The sequence below is a fragment of the Lissotriton vulgaris genome, chromosome 5 (genome assembly GCF_964263255.1).
Source record: "Lissotriton vulgaris chromosome 5, aLisVul1.2, whole genome shotgun sequence".
NCBI classification, from domain to species: Eukaryota; Metazoa; Chordata; class Amphibia; order Caudata; family Salamandridae; genus Lissotriton; species Lissotriton vulgaris.
In genome coordinates, this window is record NC_141693.1 from 66,535,558 (window position 1) to 66,550,314 (window position 14,757).

The 14,757-nt window shown below is 44.5% G+C and overlaps 1 protein-coding gene across 1 annotated transcript in view; it reads left to right on the top strand.

The window, feature by feature from the left end:
- LOC147710189 (E3 ubiquitin-protein ligase TRIM39-like) overlaps positions 1-14,757 on the top strand; it is a 236,764-nt gene that overhangs the window by 176,982 nt on the left and 45,025 nt on the right. Inside the window, exon 5 of the mRNA XM_086919946.1 lies at positions 1,791-1,843. Within this exon, the coding sequence (XP_086776072.1) occupies positions 1,791-1,843 (53 nt within the window). The remainder of the gene's footprint in view (positions 1-1,790; positions 1,844-14,757) is intronic.

Consider the following 14,757-nt stretch of genomic DNA (forward strand, 5'->3'; position numbering starts at 1 on the left):
AGCGTAGTCTTCTGTTTCGCTTAAGAGCAGGATCTATAAAGTACTTATTGTGTTTCCCCATGGGCTATCACTCCAACATTGAGAATATGGTTTGCCCGTGCCAGAACCCTGGAAAACAAACACTAATGCACTTTTTGTTCTTCTGCTCTTATTATCAAAAATACAGCAAGTTCCTCCTAATACCATTCTTTAGAGCTAAAGGTATAAAGGATTTTAATGTGGCATTTTAGACTGTTCAAACAATTCGAGAAATCGGGATGCACTCCATTGTAATCATGTTCCACCATATTTCACTCTGTTAATCCATCATTTTATAAGGATGCGTGCAGCCTGACATCGAGCCTTGCCCTGTGGCCCTCAATTAGACAATAGGGTAAGATGAGGCGAACTCTCGCCCCAAGTCAGATGCACAGCAACTGAAAGCCTTCGTGGCCATTCAAAAGTTAATCCATCATTTACTTTTCTGTGATTTTTTCTGCCAATGTTCTATTCGTCATGACTATGTGAGATGGGAGGAGTATGAAGGCTCTTCCTTTTTAACAGTGTCCCCTGACGAAGGGGCTTTTAGCCCCGAAATGCATTGGGTTTTAAATAAACACTGCTTGGAACGAACCTTTTGCCACTGTCATGTTTAAGCGAGAGGCTCGGATGGGCACAGTTTATGCGTGAGAAGCTTGGAAAATTGGCAACCAATCCCGTGTGTGGAGTACTGAATAAATTGGAAAGAATAAAAAGTGGAAAAAAACGAGAATAGAACATTGGCAGAAAAAATCACAGAAAAGTAAATGATGGATTAACTTTTGAATGGCCACGAAGGCTTTCAGTTGCTGTGCATCTGACTTGGGGCGAGAGTTCACCTCATCTTACCCTATATTTTAGACTGTTCTGCAGCTTAAAGATGATGGATTAATATACCGTGTGTGTACTTTTTTTAAAAATGGCCATTTGATCTTGTATTTCTATGAATTAATACCTATTTACATGGACTAATGTGATCTTTACAGACCGGGAGGAGGTCTTTTTGCACCTTACACTTTGCACAGTTGCACTTTAACCCATGTTGCTATTTGTAAATATGTGAATTACAATAACATGACAGTTCACGCCTATCTGGCCAACATGTTTTTAGAGATCTTACATATCAGCACTTGGCACAGTTGCACCTTTTCCCCGCATTTCCATTTGTAAATACGGCGGCATAGATAACGGCCCACCTTTGATCTCTGGCTGATATTGCATTCTGCACTTTACCTAGATGGCCTATTAACTAGGATTTATACTTTATGCACTTTACAAAATCTGTGCCTAGAATAACGCTGCTAAACATGTGTTATATGTATATATTGCTGCTAGTTTAAGGGCGATTCCTGTTTATGTACATTTTATTTGATAATGCCATAGAAATAGACATGAATTTGTGGACTCGGACAATAATGATACTTTGCACTTTTTTGCTGTCACTCTTTTTATCACGGAAAAACGCAGTATTGTCACCGTATTTTAATGTGATTTTATCTTGACCAGGTACGTAATTATGTGTGTACTTTTATGGATAATGCAATATCCGAATAAAGGTTACTTGGCTGACTGACTGATATGAAAGGTGCTTTTGGATATCGTTAGAGCTTCGACTGTTGTGTATAAACAGTAACTCACACTGAGCTCTAGTCCGCAGGCGCTGCTCTTAATACTGAATCTTATTTCAAATACAGGTCTTATGTGATGTTCATCCTCTCTTCCTGTAGCTGTCATTGCTCATTAATACAAAGATGATGTGTGTGTTATTACAGGTGGGATAATATGAAGATTCAGTGCCCAGAGATGGCGGTGAAGAGTTATAAAGGTAAATATCCCTGTGATGACTAGCTTTGTATATTACTGTTCATGAATATGGTGAGGTGTGGTATGGGATAGTGTGGTGTGCTATGGAATGGTCTGGTATGTATGGTATGGAATGGTATAGAATATTATGGGGGTATGGTAGGGGATAGGAAGGGATGGGATGCGATCACATGGTGTGGTATGGAATGTTATGGTGGTATGATATAGAACGTTATGATGGGGTGGAGTGGTGTGCTATGGGGTGGGATCATCGTATAATATGGGGTGGGATGGTATGGTATGGTATGGTATTCGATTTAATGGTAATGTGCACTTGAGTCAGTTACAGTTACTTGATTTGTGTCTGTAAACTTTGTCCTTTCCAGATGTTTCTAGAATTCTACATCTCTCCATTCTGTATATGTGCTGCTGCACTTCCTGGGTTTAAATCATTCTTTCCACTTGGACATTCATGCTCAGTTTATCAGAAATTCAGATGTGGTAATTTCACACCTCACATTAATGATACTGCTAGAATGGACATCTGCAAGCAACTGCGTTATTGCAGTATTCAGAGATTTTCACTATTGAATGGGAAATTACCTCAGAATTCGACATTTACCGCACAACACATTCTATGTTCCAGAGTTCTAGCATCTACACTGACGTAGCGCATGCATCTACAGTGGAATAACGCATGCACCTACATTGATCCAGCGCATGCACCTACACTGACCCAGTGCATGCACCTACACTGACCCAGTGCATGCACCTACACTGACCTAGTGCGTGCATCTACTCACACCTATCACATCTACCTACACTGATCTTTCACATGTACCTACACTGCTCTGTCGCATGTACCTACACTGCTCTGTCGCATGTCCCTACACTGATCTATTGCATGTCCCTACACTGATCTATCGCATGTACCTACACTGCTCTGTCGCATGTACCTACACTTATCTATCGCATATATCTACACTGACCAAGCACATGCACCTACACAGACCTAGGGCATGTACCTACACAGACGTAGCCTGTGCATCTACACCGACCTAGCACATGCACCTACTCACACCTATTGCATGTACCTACACTGATCTTTCACATGTACCTACACTGTACTGTCGCATGTACCTACACTGGTCTATTGCATGTACCTACACTGCTCTGTTGCATGTACCCTTGACACAGCTTTTAAAGAGCTTTGCCGGGCCTGTAAGAATGTTAATCTTCAACAGCTGGTATTACACCCAACTCATCAGAAGGGCCATGTGCTTGATCTTGTTTTCGCTGATGTAAAGGAAATACTCCCACAATGCTGGACAGACCACTTTCTGTTCCTCTTCTCCTTGAAAGTAGCTAATCGTCAACAACAAGATGTCTATACGCCCGCTACTCGAACTAGCAGAGAGTGGTCTAAAGTATCAAAATCGTTGGACCTCCCCCAGCTTCTTGGTGAAAGTTATGTCATGCACGATTCAGTGGCAGTGAACTACCTAAATCTATGCCATCAAATTACCAACTCGCTAGATCAGCTAGCGCACCTCAGGAAAGCCAAAAGCTGCAAAAAGCCTTCTGCTCCATGGTACAATGAAGAGCTGAGGCTGATGAAGACTAGCTGCAAACAAGCAGTAAGGAAATGGAGGTTGGAATTACTTAGAGATAGATAAAGCGGCTCTAAAAAAAATTGCTTTACATCTACAAAGAGTCGATAGGCAAAGCCAAGGCTGAATATCTTGAGGAGACTATCTTACACTCAGCTAATACATCTCAAACTTTAGCCTAGTAAGAGGCCTGTCCAACCCCGACTGTGCCAAATCTAAAATCCCGTAAGAAGTTACAGGAGTGTGACCCATAAACCAAGTCGGGATTGGGGTAGAAAGGTAGAAAAACATACAATATCCCAACAGGTAATATTTCGTAGACAGTTATGCATGTATGCAGAAAGCATTACACGTGTAGAAATAAAGGAGACTATTATTCAATTGAGTTTATATTGTTATTCATCTTGTATTTCAGAAAAAAGTATGCAGGGTAATATTTATACAGTTATGGCAGCACTGTGTTAGAGAAATCATATGACCACCAGAATGCACTTGGTGCTCAAATATATACAGGTGAAGAACGTGGCGCCGCAAGTAACAAGGTGAACAGCGTGAGCGGCGCAAAGTGAACAGTGGTGAGAATTTTGTACAGTGGGTGGCTCAAGGATGGTAAACAGTTAAAGTGACTGTCAAGCATAATTCACGATTTGCATTGAGCCAAGGTAGAAAATGTGCCTAAACAGTATGTATCATCATTCAAAAATATTTTCCCATATTGCCATGCATTTGGTCATTGACCGCATCCCTCTAGTCCCGGCCAGTGAGAATTCCATATCATATATATGCCTCACTAAGAGCCACCAATCCGTCACAGTTGGAGGTTTCGGGGATGTCCACACCCTAGCTATTGTTTGTCTAGCTGCTACTAATAAAATAGTGACCAAGCTTTTGCAGTTGATATTTCTATAGCTATATCCTAACAAAACCTCAGACATCTGTAAAGGTACTCCTATCCCTAGTTTTTGGAGTAAAACATCTTCTACTTTCTGCCAAAATGTTGTCAATTCTGGACACAGCAGAAACGTATGCTTAATATCTGCCGCATGTAACCCACATTTCGGGCATTTTGTCCGCTTTATTAGCGTTGTTGCCTGATGACCATTTTACAATTCTATCCGGAGTGTAATATAACAAACAGATCATGCGATGTTGTTGCATTCTCAAGTTAGTCACATGTACAGCCTTATCTATGGTATTAAAGGCCTGAGAGATTGTACCTGTCGTCACTGTTGTCCCCAAAATCCCACTCCACTTTTCCGCTAATCTATCGCAGTCATCTGGTCTCCCAATACTAAGCCGTTTGTATGCTCTACTTATCATAGATTTTGATCCCCCAGTACAGAAGAGGCCCCATATCTCTGAGTCCTTTGTATTCTCCAATTTTAGTTGTTTCACAAAAAAATCTCTAATCCGATAATACTTAAAAAGCATAGACCCCGGTAACCGGTATTTTTCCTGTAACCTTTCAAATGAAACAAATCCATTATAATCATATAAATGTCCCATACAAGTGACCCCACTGTTATCAAATTTCTTTCCTTCCAGATCATGAAATATCTCAGTAACCCTGGGTTCTGCCAAAGAGGTAGCTCCTTGTGATAACATGAGATATTTTTACTTAACACAATTGAGCGGCAAGTAAAAACCTCGTCTCGTAGAGTCTTAAATTTGACCCTTTTAAAGTAGTTAGGATCATTGAGTCTGTACAAAAACATGTGACTCTCTATCCCCAAAATATACTTATGACCAAACATTGTGTTAGCTGGATGGATAAGACTGAGTAGTCGTGTGAAGCAAGCTGACCAAAAATATATTTTAAAATCAGGAAACTCTGAGCCACCCAGGCAATACGGACGTTTTAGCCAATCTATCGCTCGACGTGCCTTCCTATACCCCCATATAAAACTGCTTAATACGCCTTCTAGTTTTTCGAAAATATGTTTGGGATACGGAGTGGTATGGCTTGAAAAAGATATAGAAATTTGGGCAAAATTTTCATTTTGATAATATTGACTCTACCAATTATTCCAATCATTAGTGAATGCCATTTTTTTAAAAACCTGCTAGTCTCTTTTAGTAGTTCCTCATAGTTGAATGATATTATTTGATCAATCCTTGCTGTTATTTTAACCCCTAAACATGTGACAATCGGGCAAGCACCTAGTATAGATCTCTCTGGTTTATAGTTAAGAAGAACTTGTGTCTTGTTGACATTTAATTTATAACCAGACACTGATCCAAACTGTTCTGCTGCTTCAGTTATTATATTTAATGCTTCCCCTGGTTCGGTTGAAAAGACCGCAATATCGTCTGCATAGGCGACAACAATTTAAAATCCTTTATTCGCAAATCATTTTCAGAATCAGAATTTTAGCGTAAATTTTCGCATCTGCGTTTATCAATGAAATTGGTCTAAATGACCCACATTCATCTGCTGGTTTGCCCTTTTTAAAAACAAATATTAATTTGGTTATATGCCACGAATCAGGTGTTTTTCTGTTACTTCCAGTTTCCTTTATAACCTGGCTAAACGGCTCCAACATAATATCCTTAAAAACTTTATAGAATTCTAGTGGTATGGCAACTTTTCCCGAAGCCCTACCTAAGGGTAGCCCACCCATTGCTATTTCTATCTCGTTGTCTTAAATACTTTCTTCTAGACGGTCAGATTCCTCTCCCCCTATCTTTTTATCAGGGTTATCTTGTATATAGCTACAAATATCACCTTGTTTAGGTTGTATCGTAGGAGTGTAAAGTGTACTATAGTAGAGAGCAAATTGTTTTAAAATCTGCAGGGGTTGCTCATACTTTTTGCTGTTTATACCCCTTATTTCTTTAATATGAGCCTTAGCCTGATCATATGCGACCTTGTATGCGAGTATTTTACCTATACTTTCCCCAAACTCTTATTGTTACCTTATCCTTGTTGTATCTACCTTCCCCCGATGCTTCGCGCTACTCAAGAGTTCAATCTTTTAAAGAAAAGATTTAAAACCCACCTTTTTAAATGTAATTTTAATTAGTTTGTTCTTCTGCTGCCTTTCTGCATTCCTACGCGCCAGGATACTCCTGAGTAATTAAGCGTGTTACAAAACTACTAATAACATAACATCTAGCGACACTTTTTTCTCTCCATGCCGTCTTCAAAGCAGATCGAGTTCTATTAGTTTAAAATCTAGCTGTTCAGTATCCCCTGATCCCTTTTTGAGAGCTTCAGCGTGCTGAGCCTCCAGTTTACAAATTTCAAGTGTCGTTATGCTCAGTATATTTGCTCTTTATTCATTTTGTTGATATATATTGCTGGGTAAATCCTCTAATAACTGCCTTACAGGTATCCCACACTATTCTAGGGGCAGCAGTTCCTACATTTTCCCTAAAAAAATTCTCCAGTTGGCCCCTGGCCGCGGCCACGTACTCCTGATCTGTAAGCAGGTATCTAGGAAATGAAAATGACCTCATGACCCTATTCGTATCTGTCATTTTAATTATAAGAATTATGGGGTTGTGATCTGAGGTCACCTTTGGGCAAATTTCCATATCACTGGACCATACAATAGAATCAGAAGCCCAGGCCATATCGATATGGGAATATAACCTATGTGGGATTGAATAATATGTATGCCCTGGCGGTGTAGGGTATAATGTTCTCCAAATATCCCTGAGCCTCTGCAGCCGTCCTAATTATTTTATTGCAGCTCTTGTTTTTCTCATTCTCTGAAAAGCCCCTTGTCGCATTGTATCAATATTATAGTCCATAATACAATTAAAATCCCCCATCACAACTCTCTCCCCTACCCAGTTTAACATCTCAGTATTTATTATTTCAAAGATAGCAGGTTCATCAATATTTGGGCCATATAGTACACAAAATATATAGCTCTTTCCGTTTATCTTCATCTGAGCCATTGCCCACCTACCACCCCTATTTGCCTTCGTATTACCTATTTCCTCCTCCGCCCTCTTATGTTTCAAAATAGCGACCCCTCTTATAGACACACTTTGTGTAGTGCATACTACCACCTCATACTCCAACTGCTTCAGTAATCCACGATCTTTATGGGCAGTTGTCTCTCCACTGCTATAAAAGGCTACACTGGATCCCCACTGTCCCTCTAATTACAGACCCATCTCCTTGCTACCCTATCCAATTAAGATTCTGGATAGGGTAGTGACTAAATCTCTTTCAAAATATGTTGAGGACAATGAGATGCTGGACTAAGCCCAATTTGGATTTAGCCCTGCACATGGGACCAAGACTGCCCTGGTAGCAGTCTTGGATGACCTGAGAATGCGGGCTGACAATGGTCAAACAGTCTTTTTAGTGCTGCTTGACATTTCGGCTGCGTTCGACACAGTTAACCATCGGATCCTGATTAAGAGATTGGAGGAATTGGGCGTTGTAGGCAGAGCGCAGGGCTGGCTGCACTCTTATCTTTCTAATAGGCAGTAGGCAGTGACTCTGTCGCCATTTATCTCTCAGAAAAGAGATGTTAAACAGGGGTCCCACAGGGCTCGGCCATCAGCCCAATCTTGTTTAATCTATATCTTCGCCCACTTATTGTTCTAATAAAATCATTTGCCATTGATGTCATTAACTATGCGGATGACACTCTCCTGTCTTCGCTGTTGAGGGCAACAATGCAGTGCCTCTGGAAAAATTCCACAATTTTATGCACAGAAAGGCAGAATGGCTGAAAGAGAATTCTCTACAATTTAATGGGGGAAAAACTGAAGTCCTGTGCTGTACCGCAGGTAAAATTCAGCGTCCTCTCCCAGCAGGCTTCTGGCCAGATCCGGCTAACAACTCCTCAGTGCCCGCTAATACCGTGCACAATTCAGGAGTGCTGCGGGATAGCAACTTACAACTGGATTCTCAGGTGAATAAAACAGTGAATATCTGTCTATCTCTGCTTCGAGCTCTTCGGAAGACACGCCTGTTTTTACCCCCTCATGTTAGACCTCAAGTGGTACGGAGTATTGTTCTAAGCAGAATAGACTATTGCAATGCACTCCTTCTGGGTGCCCCAGCCTCTTCTTTAAAGAAATTACAAAGAATATAGACCATGGCGGCTAAACTGGCACTATATCGGCCACATAGAGCCTCGGCCTCTTTGGCCCTAAAGGACCTACATTGGCTGCCCGTTGTGCAAAGAGTCCAATTTAGGGCACTCTGTCTATAGGGCAATACACAAAATTGGGCCTAAAATACTACAAAGGAAATTGGTATGGTACTCCCCTGTTAGATCTCTGCGCTCTTCTATTGCTAACCTGGTACGTGTTCCCCCATGTCAATAAAGCTCGAATGGGGGGCAGATCCTTTAGCTTCACCCAAACCAGAAATTAAGAGCCTGGGCATTTGGTTAGACGAAGAGCTCAACTTCTCAGCCCAAGCGCGGAAAACCGCTGGAACCTGTCACGGCCTGCTTAGATCAGCAAGGAAAATCCTACCCTTGCTCCCGGCACAATCCCGCAAACTCCTTATCCACGGCCTTGTACTTTCCCGTTTGGACTATGGCAACGCCCTGTATCTGGGGGCCCCCCAAAAAGTTCTGGCAAAACTTCAAACGGCTCAAAATGCGGCAGCCCGCATCCTCACAGGAACCCATCGTCGCTGCTCAGCCAAACCCTCCTTGAAGGCCCTACATTGGCTCCCCATTCAAGAGAGAATTCAATTTAAGGCCCTCTGCACGACCCACAAGATTCTGCATGGCAAGGCCCCTCCTATACTCCAAAACCTCATCTTACCTCACTCCACCCTAAGAACGCTCCGTTCTTCTAACTGCAACTCAGCCTCGGTACCTAGGATCAGAAAAGCCCGCTCTGGCGGCCGACTGTTTTCATATAACGCGGCTAAACTTTGGAACTCGCTTCCCTCAAACCTTAGAGCCTAACCTAACCTTCTCTCATTCCGCAGAGCAATCAAAGCATGGCTTTTCCCATAAGGCACGTCACACCAGGTTCTTGTTATCAGCGCTGGGACGCCAATGGGCAGTCATGCGCTCTACAAATCTGCAAAATAAATAAAATAAATAAAATAATCCAGACTTTGGAATGCACTACCTCCGGAGCTTAGACAATTGAACACCTTGTCACGCTTCAGGAAGGAATTGAAAACCAGATTGTTCCCCAGAGACTAGATCTTTGCCTATCTCAGTTCTGATACTTGCTGATTGGTAATCTAAGCGCCAGGATACCCTTGGGGTGACAGCCGCGCTATACAAGTGTACCTTACATTACATTACATGTACCTACTACTCTATTGCATGTACCTACACTGATCTATTGCATATATTTACACCGACCTATTGCATGCATTACAGTGACCTAGCGCATGCATCCACACTGGCCTAGTGCTTGCACATACACTGACCTATTGCATGCATTACACCGACCTATTGCATTCATTACAGTGACCTAGCGCATGCATCTACACTGACCTATCGCATAAACCTACACTGACATATTGCATGCATCTACACCGACCTATTGCATTCATTACAGTGACCTAGCACATGCACCTACACTGACCTAGTGCATATACCTACACTGACATATTGCATGCATCTACACTGACCTATTGCATGCATTTACACTGACCTATTGCATAAACCTATACTGGCCTAGTGCATTCACCTACACTGACCTATCGCATGCACCTACACTCACCTAGTGCATAAACCTACACTCACCTAGTGCATTCACCTACATTGACCTATCGCATGCATCTACACTGACCTATCGCATTCACCTACACTGACCTAGCACATGCACCTACTCGCACCTATTGCATGTACCTACACTGATCTTTCACATTTACCTACACTGCTCTGTCGCATGTACCTACACTGATCTATTGCATGCATCCACACTGAACTATTGCCCGCACATAGTTTATAAGATCTTCCCTCACAGTCTACACTCGTACCTTGCACCCACAGCTAGGCCCGCCGCATCACGCACATCTGCACTCATGCCATGCACCCACACACCACACAAGAAAACAGTAGAGTACTGCTGCACTGATGTTTGCAGATAATTCTTAAATTCCATTTGTCATTTCCTGCTACAATTTCTGTAATTCTGCTAAAGCGGCATGTATCCCCGATAATATCTGGTGCAGTGGTACAGCATGTGGTAATAGTGAATATGGTTACTCTGCATGTGGTAATGTTGCATGTGGTAATGCTGCATAGGGTAATGCTGCACCTAGTTGTACTGCATGTGTCTATACTGCATGTGGTAATGCTGCACGTAGTTGTACTGCATGTGGTTATGCTGCATGTGGTTATGCTGCACGTGGTTATGCTGCACGTGGTTATGCTGCACGTGGTTATGCTGCACGTGGTTATGCTGCACATGGCTATGCTGTACGTGGCTATACTGCACGTGGCTATACTGCACATGGCTATTCTGCATGTGGTACTACTGCACGTGGCTATTCTGCATGTGGTACTACTGCATGTGGTAATGCTGCACATGGTTATACTGCAAGTGGTAATGCTGCACGTAGTATCTATACTGCATGTGTCTATTCTGGTGTAAAATAGATGAGCCGCAACAACCGTTAGACAATATAAGATATAAATGATTAGCAGTACTAAAAAGGTAAAGGGGTGGTATAGCTCTACCATCTTACAATGATCATGAATACATAAGAGTATATAAAACGCATGATGAAAAGATACGTACTCCTACGATACTTCACTAACTAGCTGTACCTAAATGTACCTAGCATGTGTATTGGAGTTAAGCCAAGAATCCCTCCAGGATTTAGTCAACCCCATTACCTGAAGTGAGAGACTATGGGACCCCATCCTGGTCTTGAGCTGGACACCCTGCACGGGATGTTAGACCATTGTTAGCTGGAGTGTCTGCATGCAGGAACCTCAGCGTCTCTGGTCAGTGTGTCGGCCGGGAAGTCTCCGTCTCCTCTGATCTATCTTAAAAAGATGTGATGTATATATACCCGTAGGTCTTCCCAAGAGTCCTACCTCACTGTATTACTGTGTCAGCCTAAGGATGACGTCAGGCATGAACTTTATACATAGATATTATACAGGAGATGGTTGTCCTGCTGTGCTTCCAAGAATCCTCGGGGGCGTGGCTAGCCGACGACTAAGATGGCTGCTCGGGGGTAGAGCTCCGCTCGGCCACCGACTACTTCCCTGAATACATCCATCACACTTATCCTGCTGCTCATGACTATCGAGGTCGAGGGTAGACCTTGAGCTGCGGAGTGCGGGGAGTCTTCCCTGTGACGAATGTATGCCTTAACGCTGACGCCAGCGGGAAGGCCATTCGGCGGCCATGGTACGGAGTCGGGCCTGACACAGACGCCGTGCGGCCTATGACGCAGACAGGGAGCGTGCTGAGGAGCCAGCGGCCCCAGGGGCGCCTGCGGCTGCAGGATCACATTGCAGCCGCGAGGCGCGCACTGGGAGAGCTCTTCCTGCATTGAGAGCTGTTGAGTGGTGCACCGGAGCCTCGGTAAGTCGGGCGGGCCTGGGACTTCCCTTTTTGCGGCGCGGAGGCCAAACTTAATACACGGAGTGCTGCTGCCCCGGTGGACATGCAATTGTGAGGAGGCGGGGGACAGCCTCTTTGATCCTACGTCCCCAACCATACCGTGAGAACTACGCAGGATATCTGTGGTCATTTGGGGCAGTTGGTTTGATTTTCTTGACTTTGTCATTCTCCCGCCCCCGCGCTATTAACTCTTTGTGGATCTCTGCCTGCGGGGAGTGGGGGGCTCTGTTTGCCATCGGCGGGGGTGCCACTCTGCGGCCTTGCACACACACGGCTTTCTGGACTGTGCCTGGTCCACGACAGTATAAACTCCACTGGCCACCATTTGGAGATATGCATTTGCTATTGCCAAAACGACAGGTCTGTGGCTGTTACTGAACATTTCCTGAAGAAAACCAACCCATCCGGTCTGTGTTGGGGTTGGCAGTCTACGACACAATGGCTACGTCAAGGGGGCCCAAGCCGTCAACGCTCCAAAAACTATCCAAATAAGCCAACTCTAAGGCGACAGACTTTGATTCGCGCCAACTAGCTGATGAAGCAACACAACAATCTGCTGACGGAGGCCTGACGCTGGCGGATATAATGGCAGCTGTACAGGGGGTCCGCACGGCCCTGGAGCACAAAATTGACACGTTTCCATAGACGTCAATCTGATACGTGCTGATCTCAGAAACATGGGGGAACGGGTCAAGGTAAAGGAAGGGACCATCGCTACTCTTACGACCTCCACCACACGCCTGGAATTGACGGTCCAGCAACTACAAGCCTGGACGTCTGACCTTGAGGCCCGGTTGGAGGATCAGGAAGGGCGTGCAAGAAGGAACAACATACCTATTTTAGGTGTTCTGGAACAAGCGGAAGGGCTGGCTCCTGATCTTTTCGTGGAGGACCTAATCCAGAACCAACTACAGCCTCGATCCCTCTCTAATTATTTCTCTGTTGAACGCGCCCATAGACCGCCAGGGGCTCTCCCATGGCCCATCTTAGCGCACATTTTCAACTTCAGGGATCGTGGCGTCAACCTTCAGGCCGCCAGGAATGGTCCCCCCCTGAAGTTTGAGAACTCCAGTATTACCTTCTTTCCTGACTTCACTCATAAGGTACAACTGCAACGCCGCTCCTTCCTGGTGGTTAAACATGCTCTTGGGGGCCACAATTTGAAGTATGCCATGCTTTTCCCGGCAAGATTGCGAGTACAGGTAAATGACAAGGCGATGTTTTTCAACTCACCAGAAGAGACCTGGGACTGGCTGGAGGTGTGGAAGTCGGCTCCAGACCGGGAGGGTGCCCCAAGGGACCAGGCACCAGACTCCGCACGTCATCCGGAGAGACCAGGTTGAACCTATATGGTGCAGGTACCACGACGACCATTTCATGTTGACACTCACGTCTCATTGTATTCTGTGATTGGTTGATAAACTGCCTCAATCCATGGGTTTCACTCCTGAACCGTAGGGGACAATATTCACCTGTTATTCAGCCCGGATCTTACGTACATATGCTTCTTAATATGTCCATCTTGCATAATTTTCGTATATATGTGTCTGTTCTTCGGGAAATGTCTGAGTGGTGGGTGGTGATTTGAGGCCATGCTCGGGGTGTTAGTCTCCCGCTTACAGTTATCGGATATTTTTTTTATACTTTGAGCAGTCGTTTTGTTTTCACGGGGAAGAGGGTCGACTCTTGGGTGCGTTGGTGGAGTAACGTTTCCCTCTTACTAGGTTTAGTATGGGTATCTAAGCGCTCTGCAAATTGGGGTGGTGGGCAGTTCTGAGTCCACAGTGCAGGGAGGCGGGGGGGTTGTTGGGTGTTCTACGAGGAGGGTGTTTTTTTTTTCTGTTTCATGTTTTAAGCAATCTGTCTAGGTCGACCATGTGCACATATGTGACGATAGCTGATGTCTATAGGGACTATCCTTGTATATTTTCTCATTCTGTTTTATTGTGTAAATTGATGGAATGGGCCCAGTGGGATTTAGGGTCCCTGTTCCAAGCTCCTAAAGGGTGATACTCCTGCAGTTCCTACACTCCTGGGCCGACTTAAATTGATAACCTGGAATGTCAACGGGCTGGGCGACCGGATTAAAAGGGGTTTGGTATTGCAATATCTGAAGAGGCACTCCCCAGACCTTGTACTTCTACAAGAAACGCACATACCAGGCACGACATATAAGGCACTGAATTGATGGGGCTACAAACTACTTGCCCATGCAGGATTCACCAGGGGATCCAGAGGGGTGGGTGTCCTTGCAAGGTCCTCCTTTCCCTTTCAGGTTAATAAAATCACACATGACCCCAATGGTCGCTTTGTTACTGTGTCCGGAGATTGGGAGGGCCGCTCTCTCAATGTGACTTCATTGTCCATCTCCCCAAACTTCACTCACCAACACTGACCGCTTTGGGAGCGTACCTGCTGAATTTGCCCAAGGAAGCCCTTCTATTGGGGAGCGATTGTAATGCCGCTTTGGCTGGTGAAATGGACCGTCTGCCATCCCGACATTCTGAGCCACAGGGGAAACTGCTATCAGACTTCTTAGAGGCCCTTGGACTGATAGACGTATGGTGTACTCTCCATCCTAAAGATCGTCAATATACCTTCCTCTGTGGGGTCCATGGGAGCCTGTCCCGCATTGATTATCTCTTTTGCCAGGCCCCTCAGCTTTCCATGTATGGCGACATCTCCTTCTTACCGAGGAGCATATCCGACCACTCACCGATCCTAGCACACTATGGTGAGGCTCCACCCCGCATGCATCGGGAGATGGCCCTTAACGCATAGTTTCTACGTGTTCGAGACA